Source organism: Megalobrama amblycephala, linkage group LG13 (assembly GCF_018812025.1).
Source record: "Megalobrama amblycephala isolate DHTTF-2021 linkage group LG13, ASM1881202v1, whole genome shotgun sequence".
Classification (NCBI taxonomy): Eukaryota; Metazoa; Chordata; class Actinopteri; order Cypriniformes; family Xenocyprididae; genus Megalobrama; species Megalobrama amblycephala.
In genome coordinates, this window is record NC_063056.1 from 38,255,381 (window position 1) to 38,280,965 (window position 25,585).

General features: G+C 35.4%; 1 protein-coding gene across 2 annotated transcripts in view; it reads right to left on the reverse strand.

Annotated features, from left to right (window-relative positions):
• Positions 1-1,384: 1,384 nt before the first annotated feature.
• The window catches only part of nkd2b (NKD inhibitor of WNT signaling pathway 2b), a 54,582-nt gene continuing 30,381 nt past the window's right edge, over positions 1,385-25,585 (reverse strand). For both annotated transcript variants that reach the window (XM_048153621.1, XM_048153620.1), the window contains 7 exons: positions 10,562-10,622; positions 9,916-10,034; positions 6,961-7,056; positions 6,496-6,646; positions 5,716-5,803; positions 5,318-5,433; positions 1,385-2,390 (listed from right to left, as the gene is read on the reverse strand). In XM_048153621.1, the coding sequence (XP_048009578.1) occupies positions 1,852-2,390; positions 5,318-5,433; positions 5,716-5,803; positions 6,496-6,646; positions 6,961-7,056; positions 9,916-10,034; positions 10,562-10,622 (1,170 nt within the window). In that variant the 3' untranslated portion in view covers positions 1,385-1,851. The remainder of the gene's footprint in view (positions 2,391-5,317; positions 5,434-5,715; positions 5,804-6,495; positions 6,647-6,960; positions 7,057-9,915; positions 10,035-10,561; positions 10,623-25,585) is intronic.

The following is a 25,585-nucleotide window of genomic DNA, read 5'->3' on the forward strand; positions in this document are numbered from 1 at the left end:
TGTGTAAATGATCACATTGTAGTTAATAAACTTAATAAGTGCCTGAGTTTGACCAGAGCAGATTTCTGAATATTTTATATATGCAGTGTTGGGGGTAACGCATTACAACTTGCGTTAAGTTACGTAATCAGATTACTTTTTTCAAGTAACTAGTAAATTAATGCATCACTTTTAAATTTACAACAAAATATCTGAGTTACTTTTTCAATGAAGAATTACAAGTTCCTGTTCTTCTGCAAATTGTTTGTTTGTTGCGCCCTCTACTGTACAGGAGTGAATTTGCATTTCCTTCAGCCTGAGGCTTATTCATTTCACTTTTAGTGTGAAAGGGCCTTTACATTTGCTAAAAACTGATGATTTTTTTTTTTTGTAATTAAAAATCAAACAAGCATATGAAAGAGAATTAGGGCCAAGTAATAATATAAAAATAAAACCATCTCGAGATTAAAATCATTATAATGCGAGATTAAACTCTGTAATTTTCTAGAAAAAAAAAAAAGTCAAAATACAATGTGGGGAATAAAATCATTACATTTCGAGAATAAAGTTGAAATAAAATGTCAAGAATAAACTCTAAATTTTAATTTTTATTCTCAAACTTTAATGAGTTTTTTCTCGAAACAACGACTTTCTCGAAATTTAATTATTTTATTCTCAACATTGTATTTTGACTTTTTTCTCGAAACTTTAGGAGTTTTTTCTTTAAACAATGACTTTAATCTCAAAATTTATTCACAAAGTTTATTCTTAACATTTTATTTAAGAAATTTTCTCGAAATTTCTCGTGTTTTTTGAAACACGACTTTATTCTTGAAATTTAATTATTTTATTCTCAACATTGTATTTCATATTATTTCTCGAAATGTAACGAGTTTAATCTCACATTATAATGACTTTAAAGGTGCTAAAGAGGATGTTTTGTTTTATACATTTTTGCAATATTACTTGAAACTGTCTTTACTTAATGATAAAAGACTATTTATTAGGTGCACTGAAAGGAATAATATTAATATACATCATCTGTGCACGAGGTAGGGCCTTAAAAACATCAGCCAATCGTTTACACAATCATCGCGTAAACGATTGGCCCTCTGGCTTGTCAATCACTGCCATGACGTTCCTTGTGAGAGACGTGTGCGGCTGCGCGCTCCAGTAACTTTCCACACTCCACAGGCGCCGCATGCAATGTTTTTGTCAGGAGACAGGAGTAACAACTGCAGATTATGAGTTACCTGCGGTGAGTCCGACATAATGAATCCACTAACACGACACAGCGAATGCCGGTGGTAAAAACTCGTGTTCCAATACTCGTGCACGAGTTTTGGGAGGCGTTCCCTCGAAATGAGCTGTGAAGGAGGGGGGCTGTTCTTACGCATGCGCTCATTTCAAAAACTCAGTAACAGTCTTTGGTTTCTCAGTCGACGAAAAGATCCTCTTTAGCACCTTTAATCTTGAGATGGTTTTATTTTTTTGTTATTGCTTGGCCCTAATCCTCTTCCGTACAAGCAAGACCAGCCTAGGAGAGAAAAAGTAATCCAAAAGTAACATAACACATTACTTTCCATAAAAACTAACCCAATTAGATTTTTTAGGGAGTAACGCAATATTGTAATGCATTACTTTTAAAAGTAACTTTCCCCAACACTGGATATATGCTTTTATATAAAAATACTTTCTGAACATCCGTACTGCAGAACAGGAATGACCCGTACAAACCTGACAGGCACGGTCTTCTGCATTGTTTACCTGAAAGCTCTATTACACGATCAACTAAAATCCACAGCTTTATGAAAGCAGAGTTTCCGCTCCATAAAATGACTTAAGAATCGTCCGGGGCGTCGCAGGGCGAACTCATGTCTGATGGTAGTGGTGGTAGTGGTGATGATGATGATGTTCGTGATGATGATGGTGTTCATGTCGCTGAACCACAGGAAGCACAAAGCCAGCGGTCTGCTCACGGTCCGGCGCTGGCGAAGGTTGTTTTGAAGGCGACAGGGCCTGTTCTCTGGCTTTGGCTCTCACCCTCTTGCTGTGACTGTGCTGGAGAGGGTGTTGGTGACCCGACGGGGCTTGCGGCTGGTTCTGCTGGGGTAGATGGTACACATCCTGACCCCCTGTGCCATGCATGCCCTGCATGGAGGGATAGTAGCCGTGGCATTTGCTGATTTTGGCTGCAGACTGGCCGCCACCTGCTCCTTTTGACGTTCCCTTGGGCGATCTGATGAACTGGGGGGCGCTGCGCACGCGGGGATCCAGGGCCACACAGTGGTCGGCGATGACCTGTGACCGCCGCTGATGGGCGTGTGTCTCGGGCTCATGGGACCGGGAACGACTCTGGTTGTGTGAGGGCCGTGAGGGCGGCTCTTGTTGGGCGGCAGGAGGAGAGGAATCTTGCAGAAACAGAGAAATTTAATAATATATAAAATAATATTTTATAAAGCATCAGCACAATAAACATAATTAAGGAATAATATTTTATAAAGGATCAGAATAAATTTAAGATATTTATATTTTATAAAGCATCAGCACAATGAACATAATTAAGGAATAATATTTTATAAAGAATCAGAACAAAATTGAGAAATATTTATATTTTTATTTAATTATATTTTATATTTAGATATATAGATATTTATATATTTTTAAAGTTTCAGCATAATTAACATAATTAAGGAATAATATTTAATAAAGGATCAGAACAAATTTAAGATATTTATATTTTATAAATTGTCAGCACAATGAACATAATTAAGGAATAATATAATGGATAAAGAAAATTAAGTCTGTTTTTAGGAAAATTAATGAAATGCAATTAAAAAAAAAAAAAAAATCTGCATAAATTAAACGCAGCACAACAAATACTACCATGATGAAGACTTTACAATTAAAATAATATCTTATTTTTTCTTTTGCATTGCAGTCATGAGATTTTTATGAGAAACGAGGGGCTGAGCTTAAAGTATGAAAATAATGTCAAATAAAAAATAAAATATAGCTGCAAGCAGCAATTACGGGGCCAAGCACAAAAACGGCACAAGAAGCAAGCCAACACGACTGGGAGCATCAGACTAACTGCAACAGTGAGCAATTAAAGACCTATTAATATCATTTTAGGTAAAAGAGCTGAAAAATGACCAGAAATGAGGATTTACTGGTTCATCACTTTCTACCAATAGGTGGCGCTGTGTCCAAATTGTTGTGGTATGGTCAGAGTGAGGTGAAAATGACACTTGCAAAGTTTGGTGTCAATATGTCAACGCATTGAAGAGATACAGCTTCAAGAGTGGGTTTTGCATCATGCCTCAAATTCGTTGCTCCGGTATACGAAAATGGTTTGACGTATCGACTTGAAATCCATAACTTTTTGTTGGCATGGTCTGAAGATGATACGGTTCGATTTTGGTGAAAATCAGAGCAACGGTCTAGGAAGAGTTCGAAAAAGTAGGTTTTTAAAGAAAAACAATATGGCGGACAGGAAGTTCAGCCGACTATAACAAATTTGATATCTATGTTCTCAGCATGACCCAAGGAATCTACTGAGACTGGTATCATTACAATCAGTTAATATAGTCAAAAGTTATTAATTTTTGTAAATTTTGTTTTTTGACCACAAGGTGGCGCTGCGCCTAATCTTTTTGTGTACTGTCAGGGTATGGTGCCAAAGACCCATACTGAGTTTCGTAACAATACACTAATGCATTTGTAAAATACAGCATTTTAGCACAAAATTCAAAATGGCCGACGGCCAAAACAGCTGATATGGGAAAGTTGGATATCATTCGACTCGGGATGATTCCCCGAATCCAACGAGACTGATTTTTGGACAAACCCATCAGAAGTTATAAGCAAAAATAGCCATTTTTCATATCTCCGCACCAGTAGGTAGCGCTGCGCCGAAACACTGCATGATGCCACAGGTCAAGCTTGTGATGACACGTACTAAGTTTGGTCTGAATACAATAAAGCGTTGCCGAGATACAGCCTTACTTCTATTTTCGCAAGCACTATGTACAATTCATTCATGTGTTTTTCGAACACTGTTTAAGGAATCAACTTGAATTCCATAACTTTTTGTCGACATTGTCTGAAGATGATCTGGTTCAATTTTCATGAAAATCGGAGTAACGGCCAATCGATTCGTCTTGAATTTTGTTTCTAGCCCTTATGGTTCAGAAGTTATTAACATAAACATAAGTGCAACTTTGGACAGCTGGTGGCGCTAGAGGGATTAAGTTAGAGACTCCAAATTTGGTATGGACACAGTTCAGACTATCTTTTAACTGTGTGCCAAATTTCACACTTTCCCGCAAGCGGTTATATGGGCTGCCATAGACTTCAAGAGCGGAAGAAGAAGAAGAAGAAGAAGAAGAAAAAAAACGCCAACGGATACAATCCGCTCGATACAACCTTCGGTGCTTGGCCCATAATAAATGTTAATGTTTTAAGGTCCTAAAATGGAAATTTCTTTAATTTTGTGGTGAAATATGACTATTCCTGATGGGTTTTTTGAGACTCACCCTTCAGTGTTTGTAAAAAAAGTATTTTTTGAGGGGATTTTGAAGTGAAATGTGGCTATGAGATTCTCCCTTCAATCTCTAATCATTTCAAACAGCTCATGTTTTTCTGTGAACAGTGTTTGCCATCTAAACCGGAAATGCACAACTCACTCGTGTCTGTGTTAAAGGGTTAGTTCACCCAAAAATGAAAATTCTGTCATTTATTACTCACCCTCATGTCGTTCCACACCCATAAGACCTTCGTTCATCTTCAGAACACAAATTAAGATTAATATTAATTTAATAAAATCCGATGGCTCAGTGAGGCCTGCATTGACAGCAAGATAATTAACATTTTCAGATGCCCAGAAATGCTCAGCTTCGAAACTTTACGAATCTTTTGTTTTGAATCAGTGGTTCGGAGCGTGTATCAAACTGCCAAAGTCACGTGAACCATTGAAATTTCGAAACGTTTCAAAACACTTATGATGTAACGAAGCCTCGTTTACTGAAATCATGTGACATTGGCAGTTTGATACATGCTCCGAACCACTGATTCAAAACAAAAGATTCGTAAAGTTTCGAAGCTGAGCATTTCTGGGCATCTGAAAATGTTAATTATCTTGCTGTCAATGCAGGCCTCACTGAGCCATCGGATTTTATTAAAAATATCTTAATTTGTGTTCCTAAGATGAACAAAGGTCTTATGGGTGTGGAATGACATGAGGTTGAGTAATTAATGACAGAATTTTCATTTTTGGTGAACTAACCCTTTAATGATAGTTTTTTAGTGCTATCATGCACATTCACAAAAATCTTACTTTCAAATCGGGAGGTATAGTTCTCTATTCCAGCCAGATCCAGGTAATGATTTCGTCTTTCTGTGTTCTCATCCACGCAGTAGTGATTCCCCTCGTGAGCTTCAGCAGGCTGACCTCTGTCACATCACCGGAAAAAACATCCATCATGCTTTAATACAGCACATGCAGACATATATGGCATAACAAATACAGTGAAGTTTAGGCATAGTCAAATCATGCATGTTAGATAACATGATTACTTTTTGAAATTGGTTCATACGCTACATTTGATGCAACACAAAACTAGACCTCTCACATTATAATCAACAATGGATCCCAAAGAAAACACAACAAAGCCACACACACGACTCTTTAAGCTGTGCATTAGACACATAGACACATGAACATTAGCTGCTCACCTGACGTGTGTGGGCTGCCGTCTGTCGCCACCGCGGCTCTCCTCCGTGTGAGTCGACTCGATGCGACTCAAACGACTAGCATCTCTCTCTGAAGAGGGAGCAAAGAAAGTAAGGCACAAACAAAGTGAAGTTAAGTTGATTATGGTTGCTTTGAATGTGTCTTATTCAATCAGAAATTACAGCATGAACTATCTTGTTATATAACACTTTAACTGTCTTTTTCACTCAAATGTTGATTGATTGATTCAGTTGCTATGAATCATCTGATCTTTTGGTTTGTGTCCATCCATATAGACAGAAACCAAATTTATTTATGTGTACACCCACAAATTATAGCCTGCACTTATTGTTTTTGACTGTTTTGAATCTTTTTAACTTTTAGCGTTTCATTATGTGAAGCTTTTTTTGCACTGATTCATTTGTTTATGAATCATCTGATCTTTTACTTTGAGTCCATCTAGAAACAAACCAATTTATGTGCACCCATAAATTACAGTGTGCTAATTTGAACTATTTTTGTTGTATTTCCAGATGAAATAACTATATTTACATTTATGTATTTGGCAGATGCTTTTATCCAAAGCGACTTAAATTGCATTTGATCAGTTTATGCATTCCTAGGGAATCGAACACACATTTTGGCGTTGAAAGTGCCCTGATCTACTGTTTGAGCAACAGGAATACTATATCATGATCTATATACTGTTAATCTCAAAAATAATATTTTGATCACACCCCCCACTGTGGTTGTATTTGTATGTGTGTTTTGCAGAGTCTCACCGGTCCCGGCGTGTGTCCCGTCCCTCCTGCGAGCTCCAGGTTCTGGAGTGACCGTCAGCTTGACTCGGAGGGTCTTTTGTTTGCTGTTACACGAGTGATTGACAGAGGCATCCACCACGTCATAGATAGTGTGCATCAAACTGGACATGTCCTAACGCACAACACACACCGACATCATTCAAACATTCTCATGCATTTTAATGAAGGGAATGAATGTCAGTTGCATAGCATGTTTGTTTACGGCAGGCCTGTTTCACACATCTGCAGCATGTAATCATTTGCATACAGTATATGCAATCATTTGCATAATTGCAATAACAGGTTACATCATTCATACTGCATGAACAAGCATGCAGCACACTTGTGCATGAAACACTGCTGCTTCACTTAAAGGTACAGACACATCATCCCTGCAGGACTGCTAAACTGAAATTTAAACTGAAAAAATTAGCAATTTTGTTTTACCTCCTTTGTGACTTTTCCGCTGTTGTCAAAATCGTAGAGGGTAAAGACCCACTCCTGCCTGTTGTCATCAACCAGCGACACGTTACACTCCAGATCCTGAGGGATCAGAACACGCAAACATGCAGTTACACTCGTGACCAGCAGGAGGCTGTCAATGACTGTCACTGCCTATTAGGAAAGAAATCATTCACTCAAAAATGAAAACTCATCATTGCGTGTCATTTTATTAATTTATTTAATTTGACTGCACAGGGTTGGCAGCTCTTGTCCCTGGTTTGGCTTTTACTATGAACCTAATAAATATAAATAAAACAAATATAAGATTACAATAGGTTAAAATAGAAACTACATGAAAATTAGAAATGTTGCCTTTGCAGTTGAAGCACTAAAATTAGTAGCAGCAGGAAATAAAAAGAAAAACTAAAACTGAAACTGAAATGAAAAATTAAACCTAAATAGTAATATTTAAAAAAAGAACAAAAATGGCAAAACCACATAAAATTACTAATAATTGAACTAAAATTAAAAATAAAACTGAAAAAATTAAAATGAAAGCTAATTCTAAATATTAATAAAAACTATAATAGTATATAAATAATACTAAAATAACTCTGCAACCATCAAACAATCTAAAAATTAAAACACAGTAATACAATATAAATAAATAAATACAGACGTTAGGCAGCAGCATCCACTTTCATTTTACTGTATGTAAAACAGAAGCTTCATTTCTTTTTGCACAGAATAAACAAAGATATGGAAAAACATGAGGGGGAGTAAATTATGACAGAATGTTTATTTATGGTTATATTATTCTTTTGATGAAGAAAAAGTGTAATCTACAGGTATTATGTTTCAGGTTAACTCTTAAAATGCCATTCAAGCTGTTCAGAGAGGATGTGTAAGGGTTTATCAGTTACAGTAACCGATTCTCAGTTACAGCTTTTGGCAGCAGCAGTGATTCATGGGTATCTGGTAACAAGATGATAATTGGATGAGCACACGTCTGGAGATGCTGCGGGCATCTGTAGGTGGGGATGCCGAGCGGGTGAAATCTTACGACATCAGAATGGATGGTGAAGTAAAGCAAGAAGACTTTCCGGTATATGCCATGATTTCAGGCCTTTGGCAATGCACTCGGATATCACCGATGTGTCTCATTTGTTCTTACTGCACTATCAGAGCAGAGTTTTTACAGTGAACACAGATATACAGTTCTGTGTTATTGTCATTTAAATGGTTTTAGATATTTTCAGCTTTTTTTAGTGTGTAATGTTGCTGTTTGAGCTTGAAAAAGCTCTGCAAAGTTACAAAGCACAAAGTCCCTCCAGCAGGAGTTATTCTCTATATCAGTGTCACAGTTTCTGAACTCTCTGAAACACCTCCATTGTACACGAACACCTCACAATATTCCTAATTTAAATAATTTCTGCCCAAGACATATGCAAAATAAAGAGGCGGGGCCTGTTTGAGTTAGTTTAGGGACTAAAATCAAGATACATAAGAGAAAATTGTCAAAATGGTTAAAATTTGGTTAAAACAACAACAAACGACGGATATCAGCCAATGTGGTCAGAAAAGAAAAACAAGTTGACTTTTATAACCACATTGGCAGATATTTGTTTTTGTTTTAAGCATAAACTTAATTTTGATCATTTTCTCAGGAAACAAGTTATCTTGTATTAGTTATATTAGTTATCTTTATATTAAGTTGTTTTGGATAAAAGCATCTACAGAAGAGGATTAGGGCCAAGCAATAATAAAAAAATAAAACCATCTCGAGATTAAAGTTGTTAAATTTCGAGAAAAAACTCGTTAAATTTCGAGAAAAAAGTCGAAATAAAATGTTGAGAATAAAGTCATTAAATTACGAGAAAAAAGTCGTTAAATTATGAGAAAAATGACGGTAAATTTAAAGAAAAAAGTTGAGATAAAAATGTTGAGAATAAAGTCATTAAATTACGAGAAAAAAGTTGTTAAATTACGAGAACAAACTCATTAAATTTCGAGAAAAAGTCGTTAAATTTCAAGAAAAAAGTCGAGATAAAATGTTGAGAATAAACTCATTAAATTACGAGAAAAAACTCGTTACATTTTGAGAAAAAAGTCGAGATAAAAATGTTGAGAATAAACTCATTAAATTACGAGAAAAAACTCGTTAAATTTCAAGAAAAAAGTCGAGATAAAATGTTGAGAATAAAGTCATTAAATTATGAGAAAAAGTTCGTTAAATTACGAGAATAAACTCGTTAAATTTTGAGAAAAAAGTAGTTAAATTTCAAGAAAAAAGTCGAGATAAAAATGTTGAGAATAAAGTCATTAAATTATGAGAAAAAAGTTGTTAAATTACGAGAACAAATTCGTTAAATTACGAGAATAAATTCGTTAATTTAACAAGTTTATTCTCAACATTTTATCTCGACTTTTTTCTCGAAATTTAACAAGTTTTTTCTCGAAATTTAACAACTTTAATCTCGAGATGATTTAATTTTTTTATTATTGCTTGGCCCTAATCCTCTTCCGTAAGCATCTGCTAAATGCATAAAGGTAAAAAGTAAATTTAGAACAGCTATTAAAAAATAGTATATTTTAGAGATATTTTGACTGGGAAGTAAACGACTTCTAAAAAAAAAAGCTAAAATCTAATCTAAAATAAAGCTTAAAGTTTAATGATTAGGTTTATTCGGATAATGAATCAGTTAAAAAAAAAAAAAAAATCACACATCTCACACATGTCATGTGTATGTCATTTTGTAGAGAAATAAATCTTTAGATATTAATGATAACTGAAAATATGTAGCTTATTATCACTCTTTTTATGATTATTAATGTATTTTGTGCATATTTGTGTGTTCCAATTATATCAATTATAAAACTTCTATAATTACAAAGGTGCCCTCCATAAATGATGTCCTTGTATTTAGCTATTGTTTGTTGCTTGGTGTGTGAACTTACATCTAGACTGATGCGCTTCTTTCCTTTGCAGGTTTCCTTCAGGTCTCTCTCTCCATCCTCAGACGGCAGATACTGAAGAAAACTCTCACATCCTTCAGCCTTTTCTGGAGGCAAAACCACTAAACACACACACAAATACAGTGAGTACACTACACTGAGTGCACAGAGAGCACACTTTACATACAGTAGGGTCCATAAGTATGTGAGACACTGCAGATTTTTACTCAGTATTTCTGTCTTGTTTTTCAGTACAAATATCTAAACATTCTTATATCAAGACACAATTACTTAAGAAGCAAAATGACTTAACATATTACTATTGACCAATAGCAAACCACAACCATCCAATCAATTCCCCATGGACAAAATCAATTCCCACCCTACAGTTTTTCTAGCAGTTTCACTCAGATATACATCACAATAGGGAAGAAAAGATGATCCTAACTTCTGTTTCATGCCGACTTTAAGCATAAACTCACTTCATTTTGATAAATCTTTCAGAAAACAAGACACCTTATCTTGTCATTTAATATCTCCAGTCTCAATATAAGAATGTTTAGATATTTGTACTGGAAAAGAAGACAAATATTCAAATACTGGACATTTTGCAGTGTCTGATGTGTGATTAGTGAATATGAATACACACCCTCTAGAGGGCAGCGGTGGACCGTCGAGTGTCCATCCTTCAGCTCACCGTTCTGTAGCTCCTGGAGGAGAAACATGGAAAAAAAACACAAGAGGAGATCAAGAGAGGTGTTAGTTTAATATCCAGCCCAGAAACCACAGAAAAAATAAATGCCTCCATCTCAAGCATTTCCTCCTCAGGGACGGAAAAGTGATGATAGAGTGTCAAATTAGATTAAATCTCACTACAAAATACCTAATATCTTGGACCAAAAAGTAACAGAGAGAAACAGTTGAGTTCCTGAAGTAAAAAAAAAAAACTATTAATTTTCTCCAACTATTGAGATTCTCCATGAGAATTTCATTCAAGGTACACATTTGATGCAAACGTATGACCTTGGTATTTCTAACACCATGCTTTAATATGGAAGCTTGTTTCCACCACTAAATAAAAAAATAAAAGTGGTTGCAACTTTTTATCTCAGAATTCAGACTTTTTTTCTCTGAATTGCGAGAGTTTAACTCTCAATTGCGAATAATAAAGTCAGAAATGTGTGATATAAAGTTGCAATTCTAACTATTTTTTCTCACAGTTGCAAGTTATCATCACGTAATTCTGACTTTATATCAACCAATTCTGACTTTATATCATGTAATTCTGACTTTATACCAACCAATTCTGACTTTATATCAATCAATTCTGACTTTATATCACATAATTCTGACTATATATCACATAATTCTGACTTTATATCACATAATTCTGACTTTATATCAACCAATTCTGACTTTATAACTCACAATTCTGACTTTATATCAACCAATTCTCACTTTATATCATGTAATTCTGACTTTATACCAACCAATTCTGACTTTATATCACATAATTCTGACTATATATCACATAATTCTGACTTTATATCAACCAATTCTCACTTTATATCATGTAATTCTGACTTTATACCAACCAATTCTGACTTTATATCAACCAATTCTGACTTTATATCACATAATTCTGACTATATATCACATAATTCTGACTTTATATCAACCAATTCTGACTTTATAACTTGCAATTCTGACTTTATATCAACCAATTCTGACTTTATAACTCGCAATTCTGACTTTATATCAACCAATTCTGACTTTATATCAACCAGTTCCGACTTTATAACTCGCAATTCTGACTTTATATCAACCAATTCCGACTTTATAACTCGCAATTCTGACTTTATATCAACCAATTCTGACTTTATAACTCGCAATTCTGACTTTATATCAACCAATTCTGACTTTATATCAACCAGTTCCGACTTTATAACTCGCAATTCTGACTTTATATCAACCAATTCTGACTTTATATCAACCAGTTCCGACTTTATAACTCGCAATTCTGACTTTATATCAACCAATTCTGACTTTATATCAACCAGTTCCGACTTTATATCAACCAATTCTGACTTTATAACTCGCAATTCTGACTTTATATCAACCAATTCTGACTTTATATCAACCAATTCCGACTTTATAACTCGCAATTCTGACTTTATATCAACCAATTCCGACTTTATAACTCGCAATTCTGACTTTATATCAACCAATTCTGACTTCATATCAACCAGTTCCGACTTTATAACTTGCAATTCTGACTTTATATCAACCAATTCTGACTTTATATCAACCAGTTCCGACTTTATAACTCGCAATTCTGACTTTATATCAACCAATTCTGACTTTATAACTCGCAATTCTGACTTTATATCAACCAATTCTGACTTTATATCAACCAATTCCGACTTTATAACTCGCAATTCTGACTTTATATCAACCAATTCTGACTTTATATCAACCAGTTCCGACTTTATAACTCGCAATTCTGACTTTATATCAACCAATTCTGACTTTATATCAACCAGTTCCGACTTTATAACTCGCAATTCTGACTTTATATCAACCAATTCTGACTTTATATCAACCAGTTCCGACTTTATAACTCGCAATTCTGACTTTATATCAACCAATTCCGACTTTATAACTCGCAATTCTGACTTTATATCAACCAATTCTGACTTTATAACTCGCAATTCTGACTTTATATCAACCAATTCTGACTTTATAACTCGCAATTCTGACTTTATATCAACCAATTCTGACTTTATATCAACCAGTTCCGACTTTATAACTCGCAATTCTGACTTTATATCAACCAATTCTGACTTTATATCAACCAGTTCCGACTTTATAACTCGCAATTCTGACTTTATATCAACGAATTCTGACTTTATATCAACCAGTTCCGACTTTATAACTCGCAATTCTGACTTTATATCAACCAATTCTGACTTTATAACTCGCAATTCTGACTTTACATCAACCAATTCCGACTTTATAACTCGCAATTCTGACTTTATATCAACCAATTCTGACTTTATAACTCGCAATTCTGACTTTATATCAACCAATTCTGACTTTATATCAACCAATTCCGACTTTATAACTCGCAATTCTGACTTTATATCAACCAATTCTGACTTTATAACTCGCAATTCTGACTTTATATCAACCAATTCTGACTTTATATCAACCAATTCCGACTTTATAACTCGCAATTCTGACTTTATATCAACCAATTCCGACTTTATAACTCGCAATTCTGACTTTATATCAACCAATTCTGACTTCATATCAACCAGTTCCGACTTTATAACTCGCAATTCTGACTTTATATCAACCAATTCTGACTTTATATCAACCAGTTCCGACTTTATAACTCGCAATTCTGACTTTATATCAACCAATTCTGACTTTATAACTCGCAATTCTGACTTTATATCAACCAATTCTGACTTTATATCAACCAATTCCGACTTTATAACTCGCAATTCTGACTTTATATCAACCAATTCTGACTTTATATCAACCAGTTCCGACTTTATAACTCGCAATTCTGACTTTATATCAACCAATTCTGACTTTATATCAACCAATTCCGACTTTATAACTCGCAATTCTGACTTTATATCAACCAATTCTGACTTTATATCAACCAGTTCCGACTTTATAACTCGCAATTCTGACTTTATATCAACCAATTCTGACTTTATATCAACCAGTTCCGACTTTATAACTCGCAATTCTGACTTTATATCAACCAATTCTGACTTTATATCAACCAGTTCCGACTTTATAACTCGCAATTCTGACTTTATATCAACCAATTCCGACTTTATAACTTGCAATTCTGACTTTATATCAACCAATTCTGACTTTATATCAACCAGTTCCGACTTTATAACTCGCAATTCTGACTTTATATCAACCAATTCTGACTTTATATCAACCAGTTCCGACTTTATAACTCGCAATTCTGACTTTATATCAACCAATTCTGACTTTATAACTCGCAATTCTGACTTTATATCAACCAATTCTGACTTTATATCAACCAATTCCGACTTTATATCAACCAGTTCCGACTTTATAACTCGCAATTCTGACTTTATATCAACCAGTTCCGACTTTATAACTCGCAATTCTGACTTTATATCAACCAATTCCGACTTTATAACTCGCAATTCTGACTTTATATCAACCAATTCCGACTTTATAACTCGCAATTCTGACTTTATATCAACCAATTCTGACTTTATAACTCACAATCCTGACTTTATATCAACGAATTCTGACTTTATAACTCACAATTCTGACTTTATTTCACACAATTCTGACTTTTATAACTCGCAATTGTGAGTTTATATATTGCAATTCTGAGAAAAAAGTTAGAATTGTGAGATATATAAAAAAAATGTCCATACTTTACTATTCAAGCAACAGAAATACTTGCATATTTGCCCAAGTATCTCTGATCTACCACGTTTCCTTGAGGAGGATGAATATGATGAAATTCCTTTGATGATTTGAGACACTATCATTAACAGAAACATTTGGGGGTTTTGTTGCTAAAGTATCACATGGAACTAGTTAAATCCAGGAATATAACACACTGAGACAGGAGATTAAACACCATCAGAAACAGACTAAATCATCTGCTACCACCGACGTCTGAACCACAAAAATGCACCACGGTACATGGTGTACAAATCCCAACCTGCTCACTATTACACATGTAAAGTAAGCAGGCAACTACCTCAACTACAACCATGTTCATGAAGTCTCTAATGCTAATATTGTGAAATATTATTACAATTTAAAAGAACAGTTTTTTTATCTGAATATATTATATAATGTAATTTATTCCTGTGATCAAAGCTGAATTCTCAGCATCATTACTCCAGTCTTCAGTGTCACATGATCCTTCAGAAATCATTCTAACATGCTGATTTGCAGCTAAAGAAACATTTCTTATTATTAATGTTGAAAACAGTTTCTGCTGCTTCATATTTTTGTGAAAACTGATTTTTTTAAGTATTCCATCGACCAATGAGAGCCTCCATGAGGCGGGTCCAAAAGAGTTTTCAGGAATCCAATTAGCTGTATTGATTTAAAACGGATCCGCCTCCCAGTTTAAACACAGAACGCAATGCTGAGATTATTTCCAGCCGCAGGACGGCCATGTTTTCTTTAAAGTCATGTGTCTAAGAGGCATGAAAGCCCAGTGAACTCATTACCACCCAGAGCAACAGATGCATCCCAGAGCCGCATGCAGGATCTGACCGCCCTCTGCATTTTAAAGGCTAACACATGGTATTTTACCCATAATGCCATCACCCACTGAGGCCCTTTTTAAGCAGCAATGTGTGGGCCATATGGTTAATTAAGAGAGAGCTGGTTCCAATCTACAGCTGAAGAAAAAACAGGCCCTTGTTTCTTTATCGTCTTGCGCTGCTTTCCATCTCTGACGCTTTGAGCTCAAACTCCCCAGTTAAATCACAACAAAGACTGTGTGTTGAAAGGGCATCTGGAGGCAAATTCATTTGTTCAGACAGCCTATATTTGTGGAATAAGCGTGTGACAACTCTAAAATGTGTCTGTGGCGTATCAGATCTCAGTATCACGACTCTTGAGAGCGGAGCATTTGTTGATGTTTATTCCTGCTTCATGCAGAGAAGTTTCATGTGATACTGTAAATGCAAGAGGCCAAATTCACCTGTCAGCCTCACTACTACCCTTACAAAAAATAAGTATACTTCAAGTTCATTTTGTTAAGTATACCTAAGTAAACTATTTTTAAGTATACTTTATGTAGTAAGTATACTAATATCAACGTACTAGTAGTAAGTATACTTGTAAATATACTATTTCAATACTACTTTGGACTAAATTGGCCCATTTTTTAGTGTATAAAAAAATATACTATTAAGTGTAATTTTAGTGTAACAGTAGTAAACTAGTTTACAACTACGTTTTTTTTTGTACTGCAACTATACTACAAGTGAACTTATATGTATACTGAGAGTTTACTAGTTAAATACTTGCAGCACATTTTTTAGTTGAAAGTACACTTTGAAGTATACTCTCGGTAAACTACTAGTTTAGTAGTTTTAGACTGCAATTATTCTTATAAGTTCTTTAAGTGAAATTAACACTTATATTTTACTATTTATATATTATTTTTGCACTTGTATGTAAAACTAAGTGGAAAACAAAGTATTTAATAGGCTACTCAATCAAAAGAGTACACAACTACAAAATACTTAATTATACTTTTAAGTACATCTCGATCAAAAGATTGAGTTACAAGTATAGGCCAAATATACATAGACTTTTCTGTCAGTATAAGTCAAGTATACTTAATTTTGAGTATATTCTAAGAAGTACATAGAAAGTAGACTGGAAGTATACTGTCTTATTTTTTAGTTTAAAAGGGACCTATAATGCCCCTTTTCACAAGATGTAATATAAGTCTCTGGTTTCCCCAGAATGTGTCTGTGAAGTTTCAGCTCAAAATACCCCACAGATCATTTATTATAGCTTGTCAAATTTGCCCCTGTTTGGGTGTGAGCAAAAACACACAGTTTTTGTGTGTGTCCCTTTAAATGCAAATGAGCTGCTGCTCCCGCCCCCTTTCCAGAAGAAGGCGGAGCTTTAACAACTCACGTTTCGGTTGCTCAACAACAACAAAGCTGGAGAATCTCACGCAGCCAAAATGAGGATTGTCAGTAACGGTGTTCAGATGGAGAGATTTAGGAAGAAGTTACAACTTTTAGAATGAAACTGGACGTTTCTGAATGGTTAGTGGATACATTTATGTAGTTGCTGTGGAGTTGATTCAACTTATTGACTTGCATGTGCCGTCATGTTAATCTTTTGTTCAAAACCCGTATGGACGGCCACTATACATAGCGTACCTGTTTCCCAAACAGAGCCATACACACCAGGCTAACGTTTATGATTGCTATCAAATGCTGTGAATGGTGTAATATTTTTTCCTAAATATCGCTCGGACAGAAACGCTCCTTTTTTAGCAATCAAGTTTGCCAGGGTCAACTTTGCAGGCTATCCAAGCCAACGAGACTCTAAATAGTGTTCAGTGCTCGTCTGTGCAGCCAACGGCAGAAGTGTTAGCATGCTTTGCTCCAACTTTTGCCATGGCCTTCTGAAAGAAGACTAAAACTAAACTGTTTTACAATAAAAGCAAGTTTAAAAAATGCTAAACTATAACAACTACCCAATATCCACACACATATTCTAATACTTTTTTTAAATAATAAGTACATGAACATGGCCAACATCCAGTAACAATGTCAATAGTCAATAACTTGCACAATATCACATATATTTACATATTTTTCAGAGCAAAAACTCAGGGACACAATGCTGGAATCTCTGATTTGAGGAATCATTCACATTTGGAGCATAAATACTGCTTCATCATGTTAGAGGTGTTCAAATCAAATCAAGTATGTGCAATAGCAACTTAACACCTATTCTTCAGGCTAGTAAGTGTAAAGAAACAATTAAAGCATCTGATTTTTCACACGTGAACTCATGAAACTCTGACATTAAAAACAAATGAAAGCCTGATCCCTCTGCGTGACGCCCGGCTTCTCTCAAAGAGATGAAAACTGCACAATTCTTTATTAAAATATGAATTATTGTGTGTAACTTAGTGGATCTATGAAGAAACAAAAGCTCTTAATTCCAGAAGATTCTCAGTCTGGACTCAAAAACAGATGTGTCCTTAACACGCTCCAGACGACAGAGAGGAAGCAGCGGTGAGGAAAGAAAAAACACACATATTTACATCTTCAAGCAATTCTGGTTTTCTTTTAACAGACCTTGAGCATGATGGATGCGTGTAAACCAGAGTTCTGCAAAAACCAGAATTGAAAAATTGGCTCATTTCGACTCAAATCAATTTGAACTGAATAGGCTTTATGCTGAACAAACAGGAAAAAAGGTCTCATTGCATCCGCTTGTTGGAGAAAGTGGACTTTTAAGATAATCAGCTAACCTAGCTAGTTATTTTTACTGTTGCCATTTTAGTAATATCTGAATAATAGTGAGAAGAAGAATAAAAATAAAAAAACTTTTAGATATCAATCTGCATATGCGATAGACATCAGTTATTTTAAAGGTGCCATCAAATGTTTTTTTACAAGATGTAATATAAGTCTAAGGTGTCCCCTGAATGTGTCTGTGAAGTTTCAGCTCAAAATACCCCATAGATTTTTTTAATTCATTTTTTTAACTGCCTATTTTGGGGCATCATTAGAAATGCGCCGATTCAGGTTGCGGCCCCTTTAAATGCTCACGCTCTCCGCCCACGGAGCTCGCGCTTGCCTTAAACAGCATAAACAAAGTTTACACTGCTAATATAACCCTCAAAATGGATCTTTACAAAGTGTTCGTCATGCATACTGCATGCATGCGTCGGATTACGTGAGTATTGTATTTATTTGGATGTTTACATTTGATTCTGAATGAGTTTGAGGCTGTGCTCCGTGGCTAAAGCTAACATTACACACTGTTGGAGAGATTTATAAAGAATGAAGTTGTGTTCATGAATTATACAGACTGCAAGTGTTTAATAATGAAAATAAGGACGGCTCTTGTCTCCATGAATACAGTAAGAAACGATGGTAACTTTAACCACATTTAACAGTACATTAGCAACATGCTAACAAAACATTTAGAAAGACAGTTTACAAATATCACTAAAAATATCATGATATCATGGATCATGTCAGTTATTATTGCTCCATCTGCCATTTTTCGCTATTGTCCTTGCTTGCTTACCTAGTCTGATGATTCAGCTGTGCACAGATCCAGACGTTAATACTGGCTGCCCTTGTGTAATGCCTTGAATATGGGCTGGCATATGCAAATATTGGGGGCGTACATATTAATGATCCCGACTGTTACGTAACAGTCTGTGTTATGTTGAGATTCGCCTGTTCTTCAGAGGTCTTTTAAACAAATGAGATTTATATAAGAAGGAGGAAACAATGGAGTTTGAGACTCACTGTATGTCATTTCCATGTACTGAACTCTTGTTATTTAACTATGCCAAAGTAAATTCAATTTTTGATTCTAGGGCACCTTTAAGGCATCTTGAGCAAAACAGCTCAATATTTAAGGAAGCACATTCAAAAGATCTGAACCGGAAGCGACGCAACGTTTGTTGCGCTTAACCCGAATTGGAAGGAAGTTGAATTGGAATGGCAGGAAAAGGAATTTACAATTACAATTCAGAAAAACACATGCATTCTGGGAAATGAGGTGACTCTTAATGCATCGTGTTTCCTTCTGGAGCATCAATTAATGTTTCCAGCTTTTTTAATAGTTGTGTTTGAGTCCCTCAGTTGTTCTCAGTGTGAAATGACGGATCTCAAAATCACACATCTGCTGAAAAGGGTTCAAATATGCAGAAGATGCTGGAAAATCAATGAATCTGCAGGACCTTGAGGATTTTTCTGAAGAACAGAGCTCAGTTTAACTGCTCAGGACAAACAAGAGACTCATGAACAACCATCACAAAACAAACAAACAGTTGTGGATCATCAGGTAACCACACACAGTATTAAGAACCAAGGGTCATTTTAATAAATTCAGCTATTTTTTGTCTTGTGGAATATATGTAAACATATGTGAAATAGCTTATTCAGGACAGTACTAAATAAAAAATAACATGCAATTTTTATGATCCTTCTTATTTTGTTAAAACGATTAACATTTTTGCAGATTCTGCAAGGGGTATGTAAACTTTCATGCTCAACTGTACATGTTGCCAGTTTTTGACAGACAGTAGCTGACGTACATCTGGCTGTGTAGTGAGAGCTGGTCCGTAACGTCCCTGATGCCGTTCACGTCCAGACCAGATTTATTAACACGCTCAGATCCAGTGGTCAAATCTGTGCCACAGCATCTCACTAATGTTGTAATCTCTGCTTTGGTCTTGGCTTCTAGCTACGAAAAATACACAGGAGACTCTCACTTCTAGATCAAGTTTGCTCAAACGATTTAACACTGAAAACTGTGTTGCAAATCGCTCATTTATAGCATTTAAGCATGCATAACAATGCATAACTTTTTGACATAATCATGGAACGGACAATAAAAGACTATATTCAAAAGTGAGCTGACAAGGTTTCATTGATAAGTTTTGCTTCGGGGCATGTGCTGATGAACAACACGGTACCAGCGGGCCACAGATGGCCGAAGGGTTTCCACCCCAGTGCAGAGAGACTTTTCACCCCAAGGTCAGATGTGAGGCACAGTGTTTTCTTGGCAGGACATGAAGCGCTTCAGAGACTTCAGAAACAACAGCTGTGGAGCGAGTCTGTTCGCTCATCTGCGTCAGAGGCCAAGCCAGACATTTGAAGTTCCCCAGGCCTGTAAATCACAGAACATCTCAGCCTGCTGGAACACCGGCGTCCTGATCGACTATTTCAGCTCGTTCATTACCGCTCTTATCGGCTTCCTCTGTAAATGTAACACACTGATAAGCATCTGCTGCTGGAGAAAATTAGACTCGTTTCATCAAACCCATCGCAGAATGAGCTACAGGCCAAATGCTTCTAGAGTTTAGATTCACTAAGAATATGGCTGCATCCCAGTTCGCCTATTTATACTATGCCCTAAAAGTGTGAAGATAAAGTATATACTTTTGAGTGTGTAGCAGAAAAGTAGGCAAGCTTTGGACACACTACTTCATCATTGGTGGACAGCTATGTCTAGGGGTGTGACGAGATCTTGTGCCACGAGATCAGAGAAAAGCTGTCTTGCGAAACTGCCATGAAAGAGTGTAAGGGTGAAATTAGGATCGAATATGCCACCGCTACATTTACATTAGGCCTCCACTGTCCTTTGGCTTTTTATAGAAATAAAACCATTTAATTCAGTTGAATAATGGTCACTTCAATCCCATCCAGCTCATCCAACACTAGCTGCAGAGTCATACAGTGCAGCAGGAATCGGAGTCCACTGATCATGTGATGAGATGACTGACAAGACCATGGCGGAGGATTCGTTGCACAACAGAGCCTAAGGGTCTGATAAATGTCTAATCTTTTAGTATGCATGCTCAGAGTACACGAGATTGTGAAAGCGAAAGTAAAACGCGAGTGCGAATTCAAACACGATTTCAATACCCCGCATTTTGAAAGCGGATCCCTGATGGATGCACATATCTCTCATTATGAAAGCTATCTTGGGCTGGGCTGTGTAGTTGTAATCATCTCTCAGCTCTGTATCATACTTGAAGAACAATTTGGTCTCTATTTGCACTTTGAATATTGAGAGAGTGCTTTGATTATGATTGTACTTACTGTTTGCACTTAAAGGTGCCAAAGAACATGTTTTCAAAAGATGTAATATAAGTCTTAAGTGTCCCCTGAATGTGTCTGTGTCTGTTTTTATTAATTTTTTTAACTGCCTATCATTATAAATGTGCAGATTCAGGGTACGCGTAAGTATAGTATTTATTTGGATGTTTACATTTGATTCTGAATGAGTTTGATAGTGCTCCGTGGCTAAAGCTAACATTACACACTGTTGGAGAGATTTATAAAGAATGAAGTTGTGTTTATGAATTATACAGACTGCAAGTGTTTAATAATGAAAATAACGACAGTCTTGTCTCTGTGAATACAGTAATGAACAATGGTAAATTTAACCACATTTAACAGTACATTAGCAACATGCTAACGAAACATTTAGAAAGACAATTTACAAATATCACTAAAAATATCATGATATCATGGATCATGTCAGTTATTATTGCTCCATCTGCCATTTTTCGCTATTGTTCTTGCTTGCTTACCTAGTCTGATGATTCAGCTGTGCACAGATTCAGACGTTAATACTGGCTGCCCTTGTGTAATGCCTTGAACATGAGCTGGCATATGCAAATATTGGGGGCGTACATATTAATGATCCCGACTGTTACGTAACAGTCGGTGTTATGTTGAGATTCACCTGTTCTTCGGAGTTCGTTTAAACAAATGAGATTTATTTAAGAAGGAGGAAACAATGGAGTTTGAGTCTCACTGTATGTCATTTCCATGTACTGAACTCTTGTTATTCAACTATGCCAAGATACATTCAATTTTTGAATCTAGGGCACCTTTAAGACAAAGAGAAAACTGTTATTAATTTTTATTTATACTGTTTTTATTTCTATAATCAATTTGTGGAAAGAAGTTTAGTTAGGAGGACCTCATATGAGGTCAAAGGTTCTCATATGAAATCATAGAGGACTGAAGCAAGTCATAAAACCATATACCTTGATGAAAGCTTGATGAAAGTTTGATACTGTCACATGCCTAATTCAGTTTCAGTGTGCTTCGAAAGTATATGAAAATGAAAATTAGAAAACTTGATTTTCATTTTCACATAACTGTATAAATACATTTGAAATTTACATACAGCTACAACTAACCAACTTCAAGTTGTACTGTACAAGGCCTCTAAAATCTGAAACATCAAGAGAACCTCTCTGAAACCTGTACCAGATGTCTGGGCGTCTTTATGAGCCCCTCCTCTCATACTGGGAGCACAAATGTGCCGCACACTTGAACCTCAGCAGCACCTTTCAAACAGCTTTTACAGGCCACTCTTAAAAGGGAGCTGCAGAACACTTTCTCAGACCTTCAGTGTGGTTTGTGTATAATATTTAAAGGTTAGTATGAACACAAGACACAGAGTTCAGTGAGACGGTGTGGTTAAAATGTAGTAAATCCAGCTTAGTTATTCTAGAACGTCAAACTACACTGGTCTAGTTCTTCCAAGCTTTTTCTGAGCCTGATGGTGGATATTTGCAGACATGAAGAGGTGTGTATTAAAGCAAGTTTGACCAAAAGAAACCTGCTACTGGGAGTAAATGTCAAACGTCTCAATGGCTTATTCTCTATGTATGGGAAGCCATTTTCGCCACTTAAGGGGAGACACTACAGGCAAAAACACTGTTTTTTCAGGCACCTGTCAATTTTGAGATTTTGAATTTTTTTAGCTTTTCATAAAGTTTTTTTTTTTCAGACTGGTGGAAAGAAAACATCCAAAATACACTTTTAAGTGTATATTTTATAGCACTTTATCTATTTGCATCTATAGATTTCAATTACAGTAAATATCTTTAAAGGCAGTTTTCTCAAAATGATTTTTTTCTTCTGCTCTGAGTCAGAAATCTCCACTTCAGCAGAACTTATATACACCAAACATTACAGTTTTATTCCTATCTATATTCTGAAGGTTTTTACAGAGGGATTTGTTGATATATAATTTGCCTGATTTTATACAACATTTTATTCCTAAAAAAAAATGGTGACATTTTTTTTCTGGCTGTTGATAGTATTTTCTGATGTATGTAGTGATAAAAAGAGATATCCAAAATTCCCTCTGTAAAAACCTTTGAATTTAATATGTCCAAAAAATTAAACGAGAACTGTGAACCTGATGTCATCCAATATTCAGATTTTTGTTCAAGAAATGTATGCAAATTAGCGCATATTTAATTAGATAATGCCTCATTTGCATATTTAAGCATTACATTTTAGAAAACTTGTAATACAAAAAATGTTTACAATTTTTAAAGTAATCAATCACCTGGGGTAGTATGGTGATATCTATAAGTTAATTTTTTTACCCTATTCACCTGGGTGTCTCGCCTTAAGAAAATAAAAATTGTGCTTTGGTAAATCATAATTATAATGAATGAAATGATGAGATACAAGTCATGAGATAGTGTGTTGAAGTTATGAAATAAAAAGTCAAAATGATGATATAGTCATAATATTGAGATATAAAAGCCAAAATTATGAAAAAATTACATTTTTATGATATATTCATTATGAGATAAAGTCATAATTATGACATAAAATGTCATAAATATGACAAAAAGTCATAAATATGACTTTTTTTTTCAATTATTTAGTCATGAATTCCATTAATCATATCATATTAATCAAATAATAGCATTTTCAATTCAAAACGGTGAAATTTCATAAAAATGTTGAGTAGTTCATCAAGAGGATTAGGGCCAAGCAATAATAAAAAAATAAAATCATCTCGAGATTAAAGTTGTTAAATTTCAAGAAAAAACTTGTTAAATTTCGAGAAAAAAGTTGAGATAAAATGTTGAGAATAAAGTCATTAAATTATGAGAAAAAAGTCGTTAAATTACGAGAACAAATTTGTTAAATTACGAATTTGTTCTCATAATTTAACGACTTTTTTCTCGTAATTTAATGACTTTATTCTCAACATTTTATCTCGAATTTTTTTCTCGAAATTTAACGACTTTTTTTCTCATAATTTAACGAGTTTATTCTCAACATTTTATCTCGACTTTTTTCTTGAAATTTAACGAGTTTTTTCTCGTAATTTAATGAGTTTATTCTCAACATTTTATTTCGACTTTTTTCTCGAAATTTAACAATTTTAATCTCGAGATGGTTTTATTTTTTATTATTGCTTGGCCCTAATCCTCTTCCGTAGTTGGTTTAACTTAAAAAAGTAAGTTACCTGGTTGCCTTAAAATTTTGAGTTCACTGAAATAAAAAATTTGGGTTAATACAATGAAGGCGATTGGTTTAATCAACAGAAATTTAAAATATTATGTTATCTGAACAAAATTAATTATTGAAGTTGATTTGACAAAAGAAAAAATGTGATAAATCATGAAAATATTTTTTTACAGTGTGGATATTACTGTCATTCACTTAATATATCAATCATAAAACAGTCATCAAATATTAAATGTTTAGCTAATTACTCGCCACATACTGTTAAAACAAAAGCGTCGCATTGGAATTCGCATTCGTTTTCTGTGAACAGTAAGCCCCGCCTTCTTTGATTTGATTGGCCAGCTCACTCATTCTGACAGTGATGAGTGCTGTTAAACTGTTGAGGGAGACCATCCTAAAAATCTAACTTTTAAAACTTTTTTTGTCATCCTAACAATAAACAGAGCGCTGCATAATGGAGTACGTCAAAGCAGCAGCAATAATTTGGCCATTTCTAATGTCTATATTTCTCAATGTCTATGGTGGTTACGGCCCTACATTAATCATGAAATCCAACCGCATGGCGTCTGATTCCACCCGCAGATTAAAAGCCCTTTAAGAGCTTGACCCGTATCCACTCCGGATAGTGTCTGACATACGAGTGTTATCTCTCTGTCGCCACCTCACCAGACCGGTTTCTTTAGTACACGCTGCGCACGCTTCTCCCACCCATGAGCGGTGCAGCTGGCAGACCCACCGAGGCCACAGACATTCTTGACGCTCGTGCAGGAACAGGCTTAAATCCAAGATGTGAAGTTCCTCACAGCCATGACATCAGCCAGGGGTCACCGGCAGGTCAACTGCAACCGGTCTCCTTGTTCAACCTAAAAATACCCCCCTGCTCCATCACGGGAAGTGGAGGCGTCTGGAGGACGTAGATCAAATGGTCCGGAGCCAACAGACCACTGGTGTTAACGGCAAACGGACGGACAGGATCGACACAATGAAATGCATCTCAGGAATATAAACAGCGACAACGAGGAAGGGACTGTATATGAATGTATATACGCCTCATTGTTGCGGTGGCTTCCTGATACGCTAAAGGTGAAGGATCTTGTCCATCACCTCTTCATGCAGATCAG